Below are 23,085 nucleotides of genomic sequence, written 5' to 3'. Positions count from 1 at the left end.
GCCCCTGCAGCAGCCGGAGCAGCAGCGATTCCTCCCGCCAGGAATGGGAGCTGGCTCCCCGGCGTCTGGCTCCGCAGGTGAATTGCGGTGTGCCCTGAGCCCACGCCAGGAAAATGCCAGCAGATGAAACTGCATCTCAGGCCAAGAGACACGAAGATGGATGTGTTTTCCTCGCCCTGCTTATCTCGCAGGCAGCGCTTCCCAGGCGAGCCCGGCTGTGTTTGTGTGCGCTCGGCTCCTGGCACGGGGCAGGGATGAGCAGACACAAACACTGCGGGCGCTGAGCGGCTCCCGAGCCCGGCCCGGCCCTGCCCGCGCCGCGGCACCGACCGAGCTGCTCCTGGGGCCAAAACCAGCGCTGGGCTGGGGCTGGGGCTGGGCTGGGCCAGGGCTGAGACCAGAGCTGAGCCTGGGGCTGAGTCTGGGGCTGGGTCCGGGGCTGGGCCTAGGACTGAGGCTGGAGCTGAGCCCAGAGCTGAGCCCACAGCTGAGCCCAGGGCCGCATCCAGAGCTGAGCCTGGGGTTGAGTCCAGGGCTGAGCCCAGGGCTGCTGCAGAAGGGAGAGGAAGAGCTGGAGGGACCCCGCAGCTGCTCGGGCACCGTGCAAGCTGCACTGTGAGCTGCCCTGCAGTGTGAGCTGCCCTGCACTGCACAGGGGACAGGCTGAGGCTGTCTCAGCGCTCGCCCAGGGACCCTTCCTGGCCTGGAGCCCTGAGGAGTGCAGTGCACCTCTGCAAGGTGAGGGCCAGCACGCTCCTGCCACCATGTCCCTTGTTCCAAGGTCAGGGGGGCAGCAGTGAAGCCATGGCCCTGCCCCACACCTGGCCCTTGGTTTCATAAGGGCACTGCACCGAGCTGACCCCAAACTCTTCTGACTCTGCACTGCTGGGTTCAACCCAGAACTAAGGTCACAGAAAGGGGAGGGCAAAAGAAAACAGATGTAAAATAAGTAGTAGGGAATCAAGCAAGACTTTCTTCATAGTGAGACTGACCTAGTTAAGTTGAAGTCTGGAAAACTTTGGTGTTTTCAAGGTTCACTGTTTGGACCCAGGGCAGCCTGCACAATTCCAGCATTTCCATTTGAAAGATTTTTTAAAAACCCAGTAGAGATTTGAAGCAAAGCACTTCGCTGACCAACCTATATTTTATTTTACATATTACTTTACCTTTCCACTTGTGTCCAGGCCCAAAGGCCAAGTTCCCACTCCACAACCTCTTCTTGCCCACTCCCCATGCCCATGTCTTGGGCTGCCAGCAGAGGAGGAGAACTGAGTAATTCAAAAAGTACTCCTGATCAATCATGTTTACATGGGCAGTTCACTGCACATGACCCCCAGCCTTGTTTGCACCCACCACCACCTGTACAAACACCCACTTTGGCTGCCCAGGAGAAAAACAAGGTGCCAGGGCCAGAGAGAAGGGGAATCCCAAAAACCAAAGGGGAGGACAGAGACTTACCTGATGAGGACATGTCCTCATTTGTCACCCACTGAGCAGTGATGCTGGAGACATCAATTAATGAGGTTATGTCCTACGGAGAGAGCAGGAAAGACATCAGGGAAATCAAAGGGGTTTGGCTCCTGGAGCCTCTTCCAGCTGCTCAGGGCAATGCCCAGGGGGTGTAAAGCTCTGTGCTGGCTTTGCAGGGGGCCTCAAGACAGGTCCCCAGGCACACAGAACACAGCTGTGAAAGTCACACCAGGGAGGTGGCAGGAAACAAAAGACTTTGGACAGACAGGCTTAATCCATTTAAATTCAGTTTCTCTCTCAGTTCCCTCCCTTTTCCCCTTGGCTCTCATCAGAAGCTCTTCCCCCACCTCCCCTCAGTCCCAAGTGCCTTACAGCAGTATCACACCCAAGTGGCCCATGGGCTGAGGGAGTTATTCCACCTCTTTGCTGCTCACAAAGAATCAAACCTGCTGTTCTCTTCCCCTGGCACAGCCCCTTTCCCCCTAACACCTGCTGGGTGTAGAGTGAGGTTATCCCCAGCTGCTGGTTCCTGCTGAGACTCACATTACGATGCTGCTTTGCCTGCCCAGGTGTTCACAAGGCCCTCCTTGTTGGGAAGCCTTTAGGGGAGTGGGAGAAGAGCTAATGCTTGTGGTCAGAAGGACTTGGAAAACTCCTGACAGCTCTGCCACTTGCTGGGGCTGGAAGGCCCTGAACAGGTGCTGAGCAAGAAGAGCTCCATGTGAGGATTCTAATCAGCAACATCAGTGACCATGGGGGCCTCTCAGCCATGAGAACTTCCACTGAGCTCCTGCAGCCATCCAGAGAAGCCCAAGCTTGGCTCCAGCCTGGCAGGAGCTGCAGGAAAGCAAGCAGAGAGGGAGATGTCAGAGTGGGAGATGTCAGAGTGGGAGATGTGGGACTGAGGGGTCTCGGAATGAGGGGTGTCAGAATGAGGGGTGTCAGAATGAGGGGTGTCAGAATGAGGGGTGTCGGAATGAGGGGTCTCGGAATGAGGGGTGTCGGAATGAGGGGTCTCAGACTGTCACTGCTCTGGGGCTGGGGTGGGAGCCCTGTGCTCATGGGGCAGCAGCCTCTGTGCATCCATGGGGCTGCATGGACAGGACAGACAGTGGCTGAGAGAGCTCCCAGCTCAGGAACACAGCAAGAAGCAATTCTGCAGGCTGCACACAGGGCACAGGAGTCCCCAGAACACCCAGCAGCCGTTTTCCTGCTGCTAAACATCCACTGGCTTGGCTGGGAAATATCTGTGATCCCAAACACAACATGCACTCTCTTTTGTGCTGAGTGCCTTGGCAGGAGCCAGCAGTTCTCACACACAGTTCCATCTCTGCAAGGACCAAGTTTCCCAGAACACCCCCTTTAAAATCTCCCTTCATTAAGAGGAGCCAAGCTGCCTTTTGCTGCCTCCCAGGCTGCTCCCATGCCTCTCCCTGCTTCCCCAGGGCTCCACTGCCATGGGCTGGAAAGCACTGAGCTCCCAGAGACACCAACACTAAAAGAAAAGACACTAAAGAAAAGAGAGACAAAGGCAGGAAAGCTTTTTTCACTGGGACCCAGCTGTCTGGCTCAGAGAAAGGCAAGAAACAAGGGTCTGCTCTGCATTCCTGGGGCACAGCCAGAATAAGAGCAGAAGGGTAAATTCCACAGTGCAACGTGGTTTTCCCTGCTCCCCTGTCCCCTTTACAAACAAGGCCTAGGGGATACTCTGAGCATGGTGCTGCAGGGCAGGGACATCTTGCTAACAGCCTGTGAGTTAAACACTGCAGCACCTTCCACAGCCAGCCAAGGCCAGGCTCTTTCTTCTCACATCTGCTCACCCTACCCAGGATTTACATCGTCAGTATGGTTCCCATAAAACTAAACATGAAGAACTGATCACAGAAAAATAAAGCAGTAATAAAGCCTGGGATGTCAGGAAGTCTTACTCACTCCCTGCACACCAGCCCAGGCAGCTGGAGATCAAAGTTCTCTTATTTGCAATACATTTCTTGAAACAATTTTCAGCTAAACTCAGTCTGCTGAGAGGATGCTGACACAATCCAGGGCTTCTCCCATAGAAACAGGAACGAAGAAACCAGATCTGTGCCTTGCTGCCTCTATCTCCAGGTGGCTGAGCAGATGGAGAAGGCTTTGGCATCTCCAAAATGAGGAGTTGCTCCCTTCCTTCCCCTCCCTCAGCATCCCTGCTCGAGAAAGCTTTCTTGCAAAGGGTGAGGGAAAAAGTGAGCAAAGCAGAGCCCTGCACAGGCAAAACAGGAGTTCAAACTCATTAAAACACGGCTGTGAGCTACTCCCCACAGGGGGACTGGAGTGGTCTCGACAGGCACTGAGAGGATGGGGTTTAGTCCTTGGTGCCCTTAGGCAGGAGAGGTGAGAGACGCCTTTAAAGGGCCCCGTTTAAAGGCACCCCAAGGCAGGCAGGAGCAGGGGGCCGGTGCCGGGCAGGCGTGGGAGGGGGGTCCCGCCCCGCTCCGCCCCCGGGGGGTGGCGGGGCGGAGCGGCCGGGCCGGGCGGGACCGGACCCCCCTCCCGCGATGCGGCCGGGCCGTGTCCCCCCGGCCCGAGCAGCCGCGGCTCGGGGAGAACAAAAGGCAGGAGCGGGAGGAGGCGCGAGGAGGAGGGCAGGCAGCCACGGTGGGGGGATAAAAGGCTCAGCGAGACCCCCCCCCTCCTCCTGTGCCCCATGTCCGAGCCCGCTCCGCCGCCCGGCATGGCCCGCCCGCCGCTGCCCGCCGCCGCCGCCTTGCTGGCCGCCGCTCTGCTGCACTGCGCGCCCGCCGCGCCCGCCCGCCGACACAAGCCGGTGAGTCGGGGCCGCCCGGTGCCTCCCTCCGTGTCCCCCGCCGCTCTCCGATGCTGTCCCGAGGGCGGGATCTCCCCGGCAGATCCTCCGCTGAACGGGATGAGCTGTGTCTTCCCCCCGCCGCTCCATCCATCCATCCCCGGGCCGCGCTCGGGATGCCGGCACGGGCGGCGCTGCCGGGAATCACCGGCCGCGGGACGATGCCCGTGCCCCGGCCGTGCCTCCCGCTCCGCCGGCTCTTCCTGGCTTCTTGGGGAGTTTTCACAGCCGTGTTCCCGAGGGAAAACGGGAACCGGGACAAGGAGAGCTTAGGAGAGGACGCGGCATCCCCCGTGCTCCCTTCACAGGCAGCAGAGCCCTCGCTGCTGCTCCAACACCCCCTGCGCGCTGCGCTGGCAGCTCCCAGAAGTTACGGGAGACGAGACTGAAGGGATGAACCAAAGGCAGGCAGGAGAGGAGCAGCAGGGCTCTTTCTTCCTGCAGATGCCTGCCCCATCCCAGCACCTGGGACTGCGGCTGCCGGAGAGGAGCAGCGGCGTGCGGGGGATTTGGGGGACGGGAGAGGACAGAGAGCTCCTTGTGCTGGGAATGTGTGCGTGTGTAATCGCGTTATTGTAGACATGCTCTTCGCTGCTGTGCCATGAAATAATGACAGAGCAAATGCCCGGTAGCAGCCCAAGGGGATTAGTTCAGGTTCTGTCGATGGTTTTATTATCAGCTCTGTCATCTGAGCACTTTCTAACTTGGCTGCTAAATCTGCTGTGGGCTGGGACTTGGCACGGAGCAGCCTTGGCCCCCAAAGTGCTCGCATTCCTTCGAATGAAATGTCACCGCGCTCGGCCCCGCTCTGCCTCTGGGGAAGGTGAGGCCAAGCGCTCGCTGGTGGCACCCTGGTGGCACCCTGCGCTCCAGGAATGACGCTGCTCTGCGGCTTCAGGCCCGTCTGCGAGCAGCAGGGGGGGTGCGCTGGGAGGGCAGAGCTCCACCCGCATAAAGCTGGAGGCTGCCGGTTCCCGTGGGACACGGGCTGGGCTGGGCTGGCAGGTGCCTTGCGCTCTGCCCTGTGCAAGCTGGGAAGCTGCTGCTCCTGGAGGAACCTGCACAGCCCCTGGGCCTGGTCTGGCTGCCAGCAAGGGCCCGTGTGGGGTCCTGGGGGAAGGGAGAGCCAGCCTGGGTTTCACCCTCTGAGCTGGAGCCCAGCCCAGCTGCCCATGTCACCGTTCAGTCCTGGTGCCAGCACCCACAGCTGCTGAGTGCCTGGAGGGGTTGCAGGGGCTCAGCTCACTTGGCCAGTGCCCCTCGAGCTGGTTTGTGCACCAAACTGCTGAAGAGCACAGAGTTAGTGCAGGGCTCCAGGGCTGCTCAGACTCCTGGTCCATCAAACCCAGAAGGGTCCCCCCAGGTGGCACTCTTGCCAACAGAGAGGTGATTTCTTCCTCATCCTAGGCTCATGCTCTACTCTGTGAGAGCTAATCCTTCCCTCCTGGCTGGAGTAGCTCCAGGTGATGCTCCTGCAGGTCTGTTTTGCTCAGGAATGCCTTGTGCTTGTGTGTTGGACCAGCCATGTGGAGCTCAGGCTTTCAGACTGATGCGTTTGACTCAGCCTTTGCAGAGATGGTGGCTGCATTGCTTGGGTTGGAGATGGACAGGTGATCCCCCATCCTTTCAAACAGCAGTTCTCTCATCCCAAACAGCTGCTCTTTTGGGTTCCTCATCTGCTGTCAAGGCTTCTGAAGGTTATTCTGCTGCCTCTGAGGTGCAGCCAGTTTTACACGATGGAGGTGGCAGCAGGGGAACACGTGGGTGCAGGACAGCTGAGGTGGCACTGCCAGGCTGACAGAGGCCTGGCCACTCTGTGCCCTCTCTCAGAGAAGCTGTGCCACGACATCCCGTGCTCCCTGCTCTGACTGCTCCAGCCTGCTGCACAAAGGGATGTTTCCCTCATGTCTGACAGCAGCTCATTTCCTGTCTGGGCACCTTTTGCTGTCAGGTGATGAATGAGAAAGGGGCCAAGGGGCTGAGCTGGGAAAAGAGATTCACACTCCAGTGAGAGCGAGCACAGGAGCTCCTCAGGCTGTGCCAGTTCGGGGGTGGGCAAGGACAGCCCGGCTGCAGGAGTTTGTGCTGCACCCAGCTGTTTGTGGCTGTTTGTGCTCCAACAGTGAGCCACAACGGCAGCAGCTGAGAGGGGAGGGAATCAGGGCTAAGATTCACTTTAAAGCCAGGCTATAGGGCATATTGCTGAAGGACTTGTGTTCTTTGAGGCAAACCCTGTAGAACTCCTTCACTTTCATACTAATGCCTAAAGAAAGTAAGAGAAAACTGAGAGCAGCATAAAGGCTGGGTCTGGTGTCCACTGTAAAACTTGAGAACAAAAGATCTGCAGTCCCCGGGCTGTGCACGCGCAGACACTGAATTCCTGCCCTGCCTGCGGCTCCCCGGGGAAATCAAAGCCCTGCATTTGCTGGGAAGGTCTCTCTCTGTGAAGAAGTTGTGGGCACCCTCCCAGCTACCAACACAACCCATCAGGGGTGCAGAACCCTGAGCACAGCAGGTTCCCCTCTGGCAGCAGGGCACTGCCTCCCCCACAGCCCCGGCCTGCCTCGCTCCGGGCTCAGGCGGCTCCCGCAGGAAGGGTTTGATTTGCACTCCTTGGTTTGGCTATTTAAAAACTGCAGTCGGGGCTGGGGTAATTTTAGGCATGTTTATCTTCTGCTCTGGGAGAGACTCAAGACACATGTAAGTAGTTATTCTGCAGTGGGTTTGTTGTGTTTGTGCTTCACAGGCAGCACACACACACACCCTGCAGTGTGGCAGGGCTTGGGGTGCAGCTGGGAGGGGAGAGGGAGAGGAGCAGTCTGGGGAGGATCCCCCTCTCCAGGTTATGTTGCACTGCCTTCCCCCATGCTTATCCTGCCCTGGCACCATAACCTGTGGGGCTCTGCAGAAGAAGGGATGCACTGGATAGAAGTTGTTTGGAAAGGATTTTTAGTGGAAAGTTATCCTGAAGAGATGCTGGACATCCCACTTTTTCCCCCCACTTTTTCCCCCCACTTTTTCCCCCAAGTTGCTCTTTCCTACTAATCTCAACTATGTGGACAGGTAAATTAAGGGTTTGTGGGTGTTCTTGCACTGGGGATGGCTCAGCCAAAAGCAAATGGGAGCAGAGCTGAGTCTGCACATAGCTGCCCAGCAAAATGAAAAGCAGAGCACTTCAGGGGTTCACTAAGGCCACAGACATGTTTTTATATTTCACTGAGATCCTGGTGCAGACAGAGGAGTCCCAGCAAGGACAGGCAGGTGACCAGACTTCCTCCTCTTGGTGGATTTGGGCAGGAGAGAGGCACTGGTAGCTCATGGCTCCCCTTAGCTTGGATGTAAGTGCACAATGAACAAAACATCTCAACCCCTTCCTCCCCTGCCAGGAGTGTGCCACATCCTAGAGCAGTTTCTTCATTTCAAGAGGAATTCTAGGTCATCAGATTAAGGGCTCTTGAAACCTTTTGCTATGTCAGCATCCTGGGGCTTGTTTGCTCTGTAAGTACTCCTGTTTCTGGCAAACTGTTGCTTGGGTGACACCAGCAGCTTGGTTGTGGTGCTGTTGATGGAATAGTCTCACAAACTGTCACATAATTAAAATGTCTGATAATAAAAATAGTCCTGCAGTGTTTATTCATTTGCTTTCTCTTGTTACACCAAAGCCTGCTTCTTCTCATTCTGTCTGTGGCCATAAACATTTGCAGTCCATAATGTTTCATGTTCCACGTTGCTTAGGAAAAATAAACATTTTCCTTTTTTCATTGCCAACAGCAACTACCATCAAGTAATCCGGAAACAAAGTGTCAGGGCTCAGGAGGTAATGCTGGATGGTGCCATGGGTGGGAAGAGGAAAATCCAGCAGTGTGTGCACAGCCAGGCACTGCAGCAGCTCCTGTTTGGGACCCAGCCTTTGTGCTCTCTCTGTCTGCAGTGGGACCAGGCTGCAGCCAGCATGGAGCAGCCCTGGAGTGAAAAATTTTGTGTGAGCAAAGAATTCATGGAGCGATTGGGAGACCTTGTCCTGGGGAGGCAGGACCAATAAATCTGCTGGCTTTGCCTGGGCATTGTTTCCACTAACAGTGCCTTGACCAGGAGCACATTTAGCTCAGGGTTAGACCAGAACACAATCATGTTTCAGCCATGAAATTCCACCTGCAGCATCAGCACCTTCCCAGCCCAGGCTCCTCCTGGAACACAACCTGACTAAAATGAAGCTGATTCCAGTTTTACCATTAACCATCAGCTGTAGCTGCACTTTCAAATCCACTCCCTGCAAATCCATGCTGGGCTGAGAGGCAGGCTGCACAAAAAGCTGTCCCTGCATCAGGAGAACAATGCTGAGATCAGGCAGGAACATTGCTGTTCAGGGGGTGCAGAGCCTTTGGGGGGCACGGCCACCCCACAGTGAGCAAAAATGGGGTGAGAGAACTGCAAGAGAAAGCATTTCTGCTGAAATGAGGGCAGGAGTGCTCTGAGGTGCAGGCTCATAGGGAGGAGGGGGGTAATGCTGCCAGCCAGAGGCAGCAAACACCAGGACCTTGGAAATGCTCTGAGTAACAAAAGGAGGAAGCAGAAACAGAAGCAATGGAAAAGCAGGAGCAGAAGGGACAGGGGAATGGAGACAAAGCCCTTGAGCTCATTCCCCAAGTAAAGGGGAAGCAGTGAGAGGGGAAGCACCCAAGACTGAAGGATTCAGGCTGTAACTTGTCCAGTCCCTCCTGTCTGACAGGGAGAGGGGTCTCCTTTCATGTCCATGCCACAGGAGCCCAGGTGCTCAGGTACACAAAGAGGACACAAGTTTGAGTACAGGCAGGCAGAGGAGGATGGAGCCAGGCTCAGGAGAGCCGTGGGTTGGTCAGCACCAGGCACCAGCCCCACCCCTGTGCTCGTTGAGGCTGATGCTCCACTGCCCCTGTGCTGCTGCAGCTGCTGCTGCTCTCGGGGGCTCTGCAGGGTGAGTGCTGCCCAACAGCAGGAGGTTAAAGATGCTCCTGGCTCCTTGGGATGGCTGGAACACTTCCTGGGAAGCTTGGCTGGTGTTCATCTGGCTCCAGCAGACCCAGAGGTGATGGCTGCTGTATCACAGCACTTGAAGGCTGATAAAGCTGTGAGGAACTGAGTGGGCAGCCTGGACCTCTGCTGTGGTTTCTGCTGTCCCCTGGGATCTGTCCTTTCCCTCCTGCTCCCCCTCAGCCTTTCAGTCACGAGGCTGCAGGAAGAGGCACTTTCTTTGTGAGGAGCTGTGACCAGCCTGGAGCACAGCCCTCTTTGCTACAGCTTTGCTCCTCTGCTGTCCTCACTGCCCTCAACCTTTGGTTTCAGGCCTGGAATCCTCTCTGTGCTTGTGCTGTGTTCACATTTGCTGACCAGCCTCTTCCAAAGCCCTGGCCTCTTCCTTGACTACAAGGCAGCAGTTCCCATGCCCAGCTGTGGGTTATTCAGGGGGTGGCACTGCAAGTGGCTGCACACACTCAGCCAGAGGCTCAGATCTGTTTTGCATTCTGCTGGGGCAAACCCTAGGATTTTCCTTTGCTTTTGTGTTCAGGAATCCCCTCCCTTCTGCTGGTGGGATGCCCTGATGGGTACCCAGCAGCCAGTGCCCTCCTTCCCTTGCCCTCCCAGCTCTGCAGCAGCCTGGGCAGCAGCATGGCCCTGAGTGAGCCCTGAGCAGTCAGCCAGGGTGGGGTAGCAGAGCTCAGGGAACAAAGCAGATCTCCCCACGAGAGCGAGGGCTCAGCACTGCCTGGGAAGGATGCAACCTTAAGCAAGCGGACACGGTATCTAATCCCTGGGAAGTGCCTGCAGCAAGGTGTGTCCAGCCAAGGAGGCCAAGATCTCCAGCCTGGATGTCCCCTGAGCATTGTTTGGCAAGTGGTTTGTGCCTGTCACATTTCCCCTTGCCTGCAGTGGCATTTTCCAGCCCTTTCCTGCCATGGTGCTAATGTCGGTGCAGTGACGACAGGGACAGAGTCACTGTTTGTCCAGGGGCACACACAGGACACCAGGGCAGGTCCTGCCTCCTGTCCCACCCACAGGAGCACATTGTGCCCCTTCCAGGACTGGGTCTGCAAAGGGCAGAAGGAGCAGGGAGGGTCCTGCTGTTGCAAAGTGGGGTTTGGAAAGCTGGGATTCGTAACAGAGCCTTGAGGTAACCAAAGAGGAGAGAAAATCTGCCTCTGCTCTGCCTCTGAACAAGGGACTCCTCAGGGCAAGAAGGAAACAGGCAGCTTCTCCTCTCTGCTCCTGGGCAGAGGAGAGAGAACCTCCAGTTCATGGCAGTGCCCCCAGCCTGGAAGGAAACTGGGCCTTCCCAGAGGTGGAGAGCATCACCAGGGAGAAAAACCAGGGGTAAGGAGCATCTGGGTCAGCCTCAGCACACCCACCCACCTGAGCACTCCTTGAGGGTTTCCCTGTGCTCCTCAGCCCTGCATTCCTGGCCTTGGAAAGCCAGATGCATTCCTCACCCCAATCCTCAGCTGCCAGGACCTGGCCATGGGTGCAGCCAGGAGCAAGGGGCTGAGCAGCCCTGCAGGCTGTGCTCTGGTGACACAGAGCTGTTGTGTGCTCCGGTGGCATCGGGGCTGATAGCAAATGCTGGCCAGAACATGAACTTTGTCAGCTTCTGCTGCCAGCTGTCCTTTGCAGCAGTAGCTGCCAGCCCAGGCAGGGTGCCAGGGGGCTCTCAGAGAGCTCCTCTTAGAGGACAGGTACCTCCAGCCTGGCAGGGCTCCAGTCCCAGCAGGAGCAGCCTGGGGACAGCCCAGCCCGTGCTCCTCCTCCCCCAGGCCCTGAATGGATGCTCAGTGTGTGGCTGGTGGCTTGGGCAGCTTTTGCTGTTCAGGGTGTGAAAATCTGCTGTTCAGGATGGTTCCTCTCCTTGCTGGTGCAGCTCCTGTGGGGTGTGAGAGTGCACTGGGACACCAGGGTTGTATCAATGGCTCTGAGGCACAGGCTGGCAGGTGCCTAGCCACCAAGGGTGTCTGTCTGTCTGTCTGTCTGTCTGTCTGTCTGTCATGGGAGGATCAGCCAGCAGGCTGGAGCAGTGACAGACACACCAAAAGCCTAAAGTGATGTGTGGACACCCAGAGTGCAGCTTGTGTGCCCTGCCTGGCTCCCCTGTCCATGTGTGCCTGGCTCAGGGGCACAGGGTGGTGGAATTGATGCCAAGGCCTTCACACTTCATTCCAGCCTGCGTGAATGGGCCCATTGTGGCAGCAGAGGGTGGCAGCATGTGGATTACAGGCATCATGGCAGCGCTGGCACCGTGCCATCCTGACCCCCGTGTCACTGGTAGGGCAGCCAGGAAAGCTGGCCTGGAAGGAGGCAGCTCTTTGCAGGGCAAGAAAGAGCTGCCTAAAGCCCAGGTCCAACCTCTGGAGCCCTGTGGGACAGAGCCTGTCTGTTCACCACTGCTGCATCTCAGCTCCTGCCTGCTCAAACACCTTCCATCATTTCATTTGCTGCATAAAATCAGGCAAAAAAAAAAAAAAAAAAATCTGTGTTTGGCCCTCTGCAGCACAGTGAGGTGGACCAAGCACCTCTCACCCAACATGCCTCACAGCAGCTTGGAGGCGACACCTGGGTTGTGTTTCATGGTGTCAACATGAGAAACCGGTGGAAGTCAGCTAATTAGCATTAATTAATGTTGTCAAGAAGAAACCTTGCTTTTCCAGCTACGTGTGGGAGAGCCCAGGAGATGATATCCAAGCAGAATCAGAGGTACAGTGAGGTGAGGGGACATGGTGCAGAACTGCCCTCAGGCAGTGGTGGGGGCTGTAGGGACAGTCTCTGCTGCTCTCTGGGCTGTCACCCACACCCCTGCGTCCTGCTCTGCCATGCTGAGACCTGCCCACGGTGCCAGGGCAGCAAGAGGACACCACAGAAGTGACAACAAGGAGCACAGCTGCGTGCTGGGAGTGAAGACTTCCTCCCATTAATGTCACCTCTACCCCGGGCCAGGAGGGAATAAAGGATGTAGGGCAAAGGGGGAGAATTTATTCCCTAGTGATTTGTTTTATACTTGAAGGGTCTGGTTCTCATCCACAGCCTGCAAAAGTATTTCCTGCGGGCCAGCTGCCAAGGAAATGCGGACCAAAAATAGCTGAGTGCTTCGTGGGTGCCATGGCATGACACAGTGCCCCCCAGGTGTGAGCCAGCCCCAGAGCAGGGAGCACGGCGTGTTTGTGGGGAGGAGGCTGGGAAACAGAAGTGGGAATCACTGCTGCAGGACTGCTGTGGGCACCCCTCTGCAGCAGGAAGCATCTTCACGGACACTAAAGTCGCGCTTTTGCTTTTGCCTTTCAGGACGTGTCTCGAAAGCATCACACCTGGAAGGAGCAGGCTCCTTGGCTGGCTGCCCTGGCGAACGCCGTGGGCACGGGCGTGCCTGCCAAGGGCTTCCCCGGGGCGGCGGCGGGGCCCTGGGCCGGCTGGAACCCGCCCCGCTGCGGCGTGCCCGACCCCGACCCGCCCGCGCCGCCGGGGGCCCAGGGCGGCCGCAACCGCCAGAAGCGCTTCGTGCTCTCCGGGGGCCGCTGGGACAAAACCAACCTCACCTACAGGTAAGGGAGGCTGCCATGGCCGCCAGGATCGTGTGGCACCCAGGCTGGTGTGGCAGCACTCAGGCTGCTGTGGCACTCAGGCTGCTGTGACACTCAGGCTGGTGTGGCACTCAGGCTGGTGTGGCAGCACTCAGGCTCTGTGGCACTCAGGCTGGTGTGGTACCCAGGTTGGTGTGACACTCAGGCTGCTGTGACACTCAGGCTGGTGTGGTAGCCAGGCTGATGTGACTCAGGCTGGTTCACTTCTCCCTGCCCAAACACTCGGTCTGGTATCCCTGGGGCTGTGATGTGACCATGAGAGGCACAGGGGCCAGGGGAGCTACACACTGAACATGGCAGGCTTGTTCCCAGCACCTCCTCATCCCCTCCTGAGCACACTCCCAAACACAGCTGCCCTCCTGTTGTTCCCTCAGCCCTGGGCACTGCCACACCAGCACCCCATGGCACACAGGGTCACTGCCCTCACTGTGTCACTGCCCTCACAGGTTCTGAGCTGAGCCCACCAGCTCTCTCTCCTGCTGTGCCTCTGCCCCCACAGCCACCCCGAGGGGAGCTCACCTCACAGTTTATTTTAAAGAGATGTTTTTATTCAGCTGTTTCTGATGGTCCCATAAACACCACTTCAGTGTAAAGCTTTGCCCAAATCACCCCACACATTCTCAGTTGTGAATCTGCCCAACAGACTGGAGGGAGGGTTGTGCTGCCTCTGCAGCTGCCCTCAGGGCTATGAGTGGAGAAGTGAGCACAGTCATATGGACCTTGACAGCATGTAAATCATCTTGTGCTTAATCCAATACAGGAGACTGCTCCTCACACCATCAGGAGGCTGCAGATAACAGAAAGGCTTATTCCTTTTTTTCTTTTTGGTCAGTAGTGTTAAAGAAAGAAACACAGCAGAGATTTACATACAGCAACGCTGTTAATGGAAGGAAAACTTCCCTCTGGGGCAGACCTTTCAGTCTGCTCTTGTTAGTGGAGGAAGTGGGAGCCACTGCTGAGTGAACCCAAGTTTCCAGTGGCAAAAAATGCAGTGATTAAGGAGAAGAAATCACATCACATCACACCACTCTCAGGAATCTTTGTGGTGGTGGCCTTACAGGGGATAGACCTGGGGAGTGCTGCAAAACTCTCCAGGGAGCTCACCTCTGCCACACCAGCCAGAGGGTTCCAACACTGATGGGATTTATCTGCTGCACATGTTGCTTGGTAGAGGCTGTGACCGTGCTCACAGGGGGTCTTGGATGAGGGAAGAGAGGAGGATCTGACTCCATGCTTCAGAAGGTTTGATTTACTATTTTATGATATATATTACATTAAAACTATACTAAAAGAATAGAAGAAAAGGTTTCATCAGAAGGCTGGCTAAGAATAGAATAGAAAAGAATGATAACAAAGGTTTGTGGCTCAGCTCTCTGTCTGAGCCAGCTGGGCTGTGATTGGCCATTAATTACAAACATCCAACATGGGCCAATCAAAGATCCACCTGTTGCATTCCACAGCATTCCACAGCAACAGATAATCAATGTTTACATTTTGTTCCTGAGGCTTCTCACCTTCTCAGGAGGAAAAATCCTAAGGAAAGGATTTTTCATAAAAGATGTCTGCGACAAGAGGGTGCTGGAGCAGTGCATGTATGGATTGGAGACGTTCTGGTGCTGGGAATGGTGGCCCTGGTGATGCTGATTGCAGAATTGTGTCTTCCTGACAGCCCTGTCCATGGGACAGCAGCTGATGCTCTCCTCATCCAGTGTCTGTTGCCTTCCAGAATTATCAGGTTCCCATGGCAACTTGTAAAAGCTAAAGTGAGAAGGACCATAGAGGAAGCGTTGAAAGTCTGGAGTGATGTGACCCCGCTGACCTTCACCGAGGTGCAGGAGGGACGGGCTGACATCGTCATCGACTTCACGAGGTGGGCACAGCGGGCAGCACACCCTGCCCCTGCCAGAGGAGCAGGGCTGGAGCCAGAGCAGAGACCTGCCAGCACACAGATCAGACACTTACATGGAGGCTCATATTTCTGCTTTCAGACACTGGGATTGCTTTAGTTTTGTCAGTCGTGGGCTGCTCGGTGTGAGTGCAGCTGTTCCACACAGCACCGTTACTGATCATTCATTCATTTTCCTGGTACATTTACATTTCTCTGCCCACAGGCTGTTTTCTTAAGCGTTTGTTTTGATTTTCCATCTTCAGGTCCTCCATCCTGTCCCTTGACTGAAGGATATAACTGTCTGCCCAAAGACAAATATAGTTTCTTGGTTAAGGGAATCTTGGCTCCTGGCCTGAAATTCTCTTTTGGCAAAATACTCACTGGGGCAAAGACTTCCCTGAGCTGTGTGTTTGTACAGAGCTAATGAGGGCAGTGGAGACTGTCCAAGCAGTGATGTGATTTCCATGCTGCGTATTTGTCTCCCTCAGCTCTCTCAAGTGGCCACATCTCTCATGAGTTTCCTTCATTACTCATCAGTGGCTTGGCCTGAGTGAGGACCTGAGAGTTTGGCTGGGTTTTGCTGTCAGTTTTGCTGCCAGCTGCCCTTCTGCAGCCCCCACCACCCAGAAATATCAACTCAATCTTGACTTAGGCAGTCACCTCCTTAATTCTTTGGGCTTAACAGTCAGTTCTGGTCTGGAAGCTGGAGAGGGGAGGGGGAAAAACATCCCTGAGAAAACATACAAACTCCCCAGAGCTTGGTGTGACTGAGATCTGCTTCCTCAGGGCTCTGAAGCAGAATTTGGCTTGTGGCAATTGGAATAGCTCTGAGAGGTTGATCTAGACCAGTGGGAGGAACTCAGGATGAGAATGAGAGCTGCTGTCCCCTCTCAGTGCCTCCCACCTCTGGCTATGTGATGCTGGAGCTCCATGGCCTTTGTCTGAGGTGCAATGTGTCTTCCCTGCAGGTACTGGCATGGAGACAACCTGCCTTTTGATGGGCCTGGAGGGATCCTGGCACACGCGTTCTTCCCCAAAACTCACCGGGAAGGAGACGTGCACTTTGACTATGATGAGACCTGGACCATTGGGAACAACCTGGGTATGGCACTGCTTCAAGGGGAGCTGTGGCTGCTCCAGGATGCTTGTCAGTGAACTTGGAAAGGATTCCCTGTGCTATGAACAGGGACCCTGTAAAACTGACAGGGAATAACTATTTTTGTGGTGAGCATTGTCATCTCTCACTAGTTAGAAGCCTGCTGTTAGCAGTCAGGTCCAGGACCCCGGCTTCCCCATGGATTCCTCCTGCTCTTCTGCCCAGCCACGTGCTCTGCCACTGGGGAATTGCACCCAGCATTGGCAGGAGTCATTAGAAATGAAACAAGCAAAGGATGAAGGAAAACTGAGGCTGGAGCTCCCTGTGACCCTGTTGTCTTCCAAAGAACAGCCTCAGTCCCAGGCCCTGCACGCATTGTTCCCTATCTGCCCTCAAACAAGTCCATAAAGGGAAACTACCCAGGCTCCAGCTCTGTCCCTGTGGCCTGGGAATGCTCTGACCATAAACAACATCACATCCAGTCAAGACTCTTTTTTAAATTTTTGCTAATAATAGATCCAAGCTGGTAGCTCTCTGCTTGGGCACTCAGGGTCTGGTGTCACAGTATCTCATGAGATACTGCAGTAGTGCCTGGGACCGACTGGAGCAGTGCCCAGAGCATCAGTTTCTGGAAGACTCATCAAAATTAACCCAGGTCAGCTCCTCCTCCTCCTTCCCAGTTTATCTACATAGGACAAAGATATAATCACAAAGCCCAAGTTAACCCCAGGCCTCTCTGGGGATTCCAAAATGCTGGCCATGTCAGTGGGCACCCCAAAGCCCTGTCGGTGCCACTACCCTGTCAGTGCCAGCTGTAGGCCAGTTTGACTGCGTGGTGTCTCCAGCCCTGCTCGTGCTGGCCCAAAACAAGAATCACAAGCACAGGACCTCTTTGCAGAGAGGTTTCTGCTCCCGGGGCAGCAGTGGGCTCTGTTGGCTTTCACTCTCTGTTGTTGAAGAATTTCCTGCATTCTCCCATAAAACAGAGTTGGGGGCAAACCAGGAACCAAAGTGGACACCAGTTCCCATCAGAATCCAGCTCTACTCCATGGCATTCCCCCTTCTCCCCTCCTCCCATATGATCCATAAATAACTGCTGTAAAAGCTCTTTGGAGCTAATTGCCATTTAATATGCTGAAAAGAGCTTTAGGATATAAACACGGATAAATCCTTGACTCAGCTCTCAGTGAGAGAGGGAAATCCTTGGCCTCATTTTACTGATGGGAGAGCAGGAGTGTGCCCTGGGGTCACTCCAGGGCTGTGCAGGATGCAGGCCCCACGTGGAGGACCATCCATGAGGGACACAGGGATGCTGTCCAGCACAGCTCCTTCAGCTGTGCACCTCCCCTGCAGAATCTGACAGCACAGCTCATCTGCCAACACTGGAAAGCAGCAAGTGAGGAGCCTGCCAAGCTAAACAGAAGTGTCTGAAAGTTTGTAATAAATCACTGGCATGGAAATCCCACTCTCTCAGCTGACCTAGATGTGTTGATTTAATCAGGTCAGTGCTGTGCAGATTCATGGCTTCCAGGTAAAGCTGGCCAGTGAGGAAGGCAGGGCTCACCTTCCCCTCCACCCTTCCCAGGGATTCCTCCCCACTGTATTCTCCCTGCTCCTGGTGCTGAGAAGTGACCAGGGAATTCTCCCCTGGAGCCAGCAGGGAATTCCTGCTTGGAGCACCAAGGCTGGCTGAGCCACATCCCTGCTGCTTTCATCACTTGGGCTGCAGCTTGGAGGATTTCTGGCTGAAGGCAAGTGAATGAATATGCTGGGATAGTAAAATTTACCAGCTTTAGAAAGGACCCTTTGGAAGCTAAAAAAACCTGCCAAACAATACAAGTTTGTGTACTGAAATCCTCTTTCCCCCCTCTCCTTTTGTAGATGCTCCAAGGTCATGTATTCCTAAAACATGGTCTCTCATAAATCTGTTTAAGTCTCAGGTCTTGACATTAGGTAATATTTTATGGATTTATTTCTAAATGACACCTTCTTGACACAGTCCCCAGACAAGCAATAAATGAGCTCCCTCTGCTGTCTGTGACAAAGGCCTTTGGCAAGTGTTAATCCCAGAGTTCTCTCACTGACACCAATATCTTCCACAGTGGGTGTGATCTAACTGGGACTTGCTGAACTTCAGCTCTAGCCAACAACTGCTTCAAGCTGGGTGGACAAACACCAACCTGACCACAGCACCTCCTACGCATCCTTCTCTGTGCAAATTTCTCCTTTCCAAAAGTACATGGAAAATCCTTTTCTTCGGTAGCTGAGGAGGTGGCAAGAGCCTCTGACAACAGAATTGCAGATTACCAATATGTCCAGGTTAATACCCAAGTGTATGAATTGACTCATGGTGTTTCTGAAGCAGTGAACCCCTTAAAAAAAAACCCCTACAAACGTATTTTTGAGCTACACAGGAAATATCTGGGAACAACACAGTTGGATGTAGATTTCTCTTTCCTCTTTTTGGACTCCTACAACACATGTCAGTGTCTGGTGACTGGTAGCAACAGGCCTAGGAGGCCAAAGCATGTGAGTAGACAAAAGTATCTTCTATCTTTTCCCTTTGTAGGCACTGACCTCCTGCAAGTGGCTGCCCATGAGTTTGGCCACGTGCTGGGCCTGCAGCACACAGCTGTCTCCAAGTCCCTGATGTCCCCTTTCTACATCTTCCGCTACCCCCTGAGCCTGAGCGAGGATGACAAGCAAGGGATCCAGTACCTGTATGGGAAACCCTCAGCGCATCCTGACCCAACCCCAACCCAGCCAGCAGAGCTGCCCCAGCCAGACCTCGAAACAAACGAGATCACCAACGTGGAGGTGAGTGCAGGGCTGCTCTGTACCCTTCCCTGACACCCTGGCTGGGGCTGCCCTGGCAGCAGCTCGAGTTGGTGTCTGCCTCTTCTACCAGTGTTGTCATTATAGTGCAAGAGCTCCATATCGCTAGAGTTTCAGACCTCCTTGATGTTGTTTTTAGGCAGCTCCTCTAGGCACTGACTCTTCCTTGCCCTCACAGCAGCCAGTTCCCTCAGCCAACCAATCCACTCCTTTATAACACTCTTCTTATTGGCTACAGGTGTGGCCTGTTAACATCAGGCCTGCTCCTAATCCTTAATAATTAGCTCAGCTGCAATTTTTTAGGGGGTAAGATTACATTCTATACTTCCTTTATTTACTTCTATTCTATCCCCCTACACACCAGCACTGCTGAGCCCAGCCCAGACCCTACAGCTGGCACTGGGATGTGCAGGGAGGGGATCTCCAGGCAGCCTGTGCCCAACCCAAACGGGGCTGCCTGGACACCTGGGGGCTCTGGGGGGGCAGCCCTGACCTGCTGTGCCTCGGCAGGCCCTGCAGCCCGACGCCTGCCTCACGGCCTTCGACGCTGCAGCCACCATCCGGGGGGAGCTGTTCTTCTTCAGCTCGCGCTACGTGTGGCGGCTCCGTGCTGGGAGGCTGCAGGACGGGTACCCAGCCCTGGCCTCTCGCCACTGGCAGGGCATCCCCAGCTCTGTCGATGCCACCTTCGAGGACCCGCTGGGCAACATCTGGTTTTTCCAAGGTAAGAGCTGGACTGTGATCAGATGGCTCAGAAATCTCAGTTACTTAGGGGCAGTCAGGACCCAGCAGGTTCCTGGGACAATAAATCTGGAAATCCTCAGAAGTTCAGTAATCTTTGTTATTTATTTCCTTAACTATTTAAACTCTTCATCACCTATTGAGGACTGAGAACAAGAGTTCACTTTGGTTTTAAACACAGCCACAATATCCCATTCTCCTTCCTTGGAACACAAACGTCTGTAATGGGCCTCTGCCCTAGCAGAGGAGAAGGAAGGAAGCATTTGCTCCATTTCTCCAGCTGTCACAGAAAGCACTGTGCCAGAAGGGGACCCCAGCAGTTCCCTGGTTGTGCCTGTGTCCCCAGGGCCCTGCTCAGTGTGGGAACAGCATTTTCTGTGCTCCTCAGAGACCTGCATGTGGAACTTCCCTAGTACCCCACAGCTTTATGAGCCTTCAGGGAGCCTGGGTGCAGAGCCAGGCAACCTCCAACAACCAGAAAGATTAGAAATGAAACCATCTCCTGCCATCTCTGGGGTTCAAGGCCAGCAGCAAACCCTGTTTCAGTGCCACTATTTTCTTTAATGCTTTTCCCAAGTGGAGCTTTAATAGCAGGGATTCAGATGACACAGGAACTCATAGTGGGTGTGCACATCTTGTAGGCACTCCATGAGACAGAGCACCAAAATCACACCAGTGGCTCTGCAGGCAGAGCTCCTGCATGAACACATTTCTGAGCACCTGACCTGCACACAAGGGCTTACAGTGCTAAAATTGGCAGGCTCCTACGGTGAGTTAAAATGAGATAAGGGGAAAGTATTACATGCTGTAGGCTAATTACAGAGATTCCCATTTTAATCTAATCTGGAACTCTGCTTCCAGTCTCTATATCAACTTGGCAAATTCTTCCTGGTTTCTGCAGCTTGCTCCTTTCCAGACACATGCCCTCTTTGTGCCTGTGCATGCCCACATGATTTCCAGGTGCTGAGATTGCAGGGCAGAGGGTGCTCCCTCCAGCCAAGTCCTTTATAACTTCTACAAATAGAAGAGAGAAAAATGCAGCTGCAATGGCCTTCCTGTCCCCCACCAACACCCACCAGGCTGGACTGAGGTGGGATGTCAATCATTGACAGCATTTTGGACACACAACAGTGGCAGCATGCATTACACTTGGTGGTGATTTTGCCTCTCAGGCACAGCTTCCCATGGGAGCTGTGCCAAGGCACCAGCTCCAGTTGCACAGTTCACTGCCAAATTATCAGAGTTTTTGACCCCTTGTTTCCCTTTTCTGTCTCCTCAATAGATTCCCAGTACTGGATTTACGATGGCGAGAGACGGGTATCTGGTCCCACCCCCATCGTGGAGCTGGGCCTCCCTGCATCCCCAGTGCAGGCAGCTCTGGTGTGGGGGGCTGAGAAGAACAAGATCTACATCTTCAGTGGAGGCAACTACTGGCGTTTCAACCCCCAGAGGCGCCAGGTGGACAACATCTACCCGCGGGCCATGGCCGACTGGCGCGGCGTCCCGGCCGAGATCGACGCCGCCTTCCAGGACGAGCTGGGTCAGTGCTCAGCCTGCTCTGGCTCACAGCTCTGCAGAGTCACACACATGGTTGTAGTGGATATTGCCCAGCCATAACATATCCCAGACAGTGTAGAGGGGCAGTTCCCTTCAGTGGGGAGAGAACTGAGAAGTTGTTTCATTGCCGTTAATTGCAGCAATTGATATGTGAGTGTATGATAGAGAGAAGTCAAATATCTGAGCAAGGAATAGTCACGGAGTCCTGCCCACCTCTCACTGCTCCTGGCAAAGGAAGTGATGAGAAGACAACAGAAACACTGTCCACACTTCTACAGGGGAGCTGAACAAAGAACAGGCTGCTTTTGGTATTGACCAGTGTGACGTGTTCACAGGGATCTCAGGTTGAGGGAAGAGATGAGGATCTGACTCCATGTTTCAGAAGGCTTGATTTATTATTTTATTATATATATTATATTAAAACTATACTAAAAGAATAGAAGAAAGGATTTCCTCAGAAGGCCAGCTAAGAATAGAATAAGAAGGACTGATAACAAAGGCTTCTGTCCCGGACTCGCTGTCTGAGCCAGCTGGGCTGTGATTGGCCATTAATTACAAACAAACCAACATGGGCCAATCCCAGATGCACCTGTTGCATTCCACAGCAGCAGATAATCAATGTTTACATTTTGTTCCTGAGGCCTCTCAGCTTCTCAGGAAGAAAAATCCTAAGGAAAAGATTGTTCATAAAAGATGTCTGTGACAGACCAGTCCTCCCCAGTGTGCCCCATGCTGAAAACAGCAGGGCAGTGCCACAGAAACACTGGGGACAGCCAGAGTGCTTGGGATGACAGTGTGGTAAGTGCCTCTTTCCTCTCAAAGGATGAAGTGAAACAACTCCCCACTGCTTCCAGAACCTAAATTCCAGGGCAGCTTGCCCACAGAACAGATGCTCTGAGCAGGTCCTTACAAGCTGCCTGATCCTGTCCTAAAAATCCCCTGCCCTCACAGGGCTGGGTCACTACAAGCATACAGCATATTTAAACCCACCAGGAAAATAAAATAAAATCCATCCTGTGTACTATCCAAAAAGTAAAACTAGAGTTTTTTATCTAAACTAAAACAGTGTGAAGAAAAGTGAATGCCACAAGCCTGGGTTCAAGTAAAATCTGCCTCTTCCAGCTCTCTTTCAGTACCCCATGTGTTGCAGTGTCAGCTGAACAAAATGCTGGAAAAGAGCTGAGTCACATGAATGCTGCCTCTTCTAAACCTTCCTCTCTCACCCACAGGTTTTGCCTATTTCCTGAGAGGCCGAGATTATTGGAAATTTGATCCAGTCCAGGTGAAAGTGCTGGAGGGCTACCCACGCCAGATCAGCCAGGACTTCTTCAGCTGCACACCCTCCTCCAACTCCTTCAGATGAGGGGGATTCCTGCATCCTCCATGCTCCCTTGTCATCTCCCTTTACCTCCTGCAGCCACACAGAGGGTTCCCTCTGCCATTCCTGGCTTCCTTCCAGGCTCAGCATCTGACACAACAGGTGTCTGTCAAAAGTGACAGAGTTTGCTCCTCTCCAGTTCCAGCAGCCCCAGCTTCAGTTGCTATCAATGTAAAAGCAGCTGCCATGTTCTTTACAGGCAAGGGAGGCCACTCTCATCTAGCAATAGCATCCCAAAAGCCACCAGGCCAGCCTGGAATGGGATCACACTATCATAATTAATCTGAACCCATCCTGTAGAACTGATCCATGGCATTTCCTATGTTTACACAACTCACTAGGGCAGCCCTTCGCTGCTGCATACGCTGGCCAAAGAGGAATAACCCCCGAGCCCGGGGCCTTGAAGGACACCGACCCTACCTACAGAGGAGGAGGACAGCGACGTGCGGCTGCTGCCAGAGCCACTCCGCCGGGCAGCCGTGCTGACTGCCAGGGCCCTGCCGCAGCCCTAGCCCGGCTTTGCCGTTGTATCCCCAGCATGCCTTAGGATTTTGTACCCATCTGTATATAGACAAGGGGCCCCTTCCCTCCCTCCTCGCTCGCTCCCTCCCCGGTGCTGGGTGCCAGTGCTGGACACTGCCCCGCGCTCATCCCACCGCGGTTCCCATCCCGGGA

At 54.4% G+C, this 23,085-nt stretch overlaps 1 protein-coding gene across 2 annotated transcripts; it reads left to right on the top strand.

Annotated features, from left to right (window-relative positions):
• The first annotated feature begins 4,073 nt into the window (after positions 1-4,073).
• MMP11 (matrix metallopeptidase 11) lies at positions 4,074-23,084 on the top strand. 2 transcript variants are annotated; one of them, XM_036393266.1, is made up of 8 exons: positions 4,074-4,276; positions 12,620-12,876; positions 14,642-14,785; positions 15,772-15,905; positions 18,469-18,716; positions 19,245-19,458; positions 20,758-21,015; positions 22,262-23,084. In XM_036393266.1, exons 1-8 carry the CDS (start codon positions 4,157-4,159, stop codon positions 22,393-22,395), a joined length of 1,509 nt encoding a protein of 502 aa, XP_036249159.1. In that variant the 5' UTR covers positions 4,074-4,156; the 3' UTR covers positions 22,396-23,084. The 2 variants fall into 2 exon arrangements, with proteins under 2 accessions (XP_036249159.1, XP_054372742.1); XM_054516767.1 differs by lacking the exons at positions 19,245-19,458; positions 22,262-23,084 and having other exon boundaries at positions 20,758-22,058.
• Position 23,085: the final 1 nt, after the last annotated feature.

This window comes from Molothrus ater, chromosome 18, assembly GCF_012460135.2.
Source record: "Molothrus ater isolate BHLD 08-10-18 breed brown headed cowbird chromosome 18, BPBGC_Mater_1.1, whole genome shotgun sequence".
NCBI classification, from domain to species: Eukaryota; Metazoa; Chordata; class Aves; order Passeriformes; family Icteridae; genus Molothrus; species Molothrus ater.
Note: the sequence above shows the minus strand (reverse complement) of the source record. Positions and strands in the feature narration are given on the sequence as shown.

Bases quoted from the DNA above. Each gene is read 5' to 3' on its own strand.
- MMP11 (XM_036393266.1), top strand. From the start codon at position 4,157: ATGTCCGAGCCCGCTCCGCCGCCCGGCATGGCCCGCCCGCCGCTGCCC. The intron at 14,786-15,771 runs GTGGGCACAGCG...TCTTCCCTGCAG, and splicing joins ATCGTCATCGACTTCACGAG to GTACTGGCATGGAGACAACC. The intron at 21,016-22,261 runs GTCAGTGCTCAG...TCTCACCCACAG, and splicing joins CGCCTTCCAGGACGAGCTGG to GTTTTGCCTATTTCCTGAGA.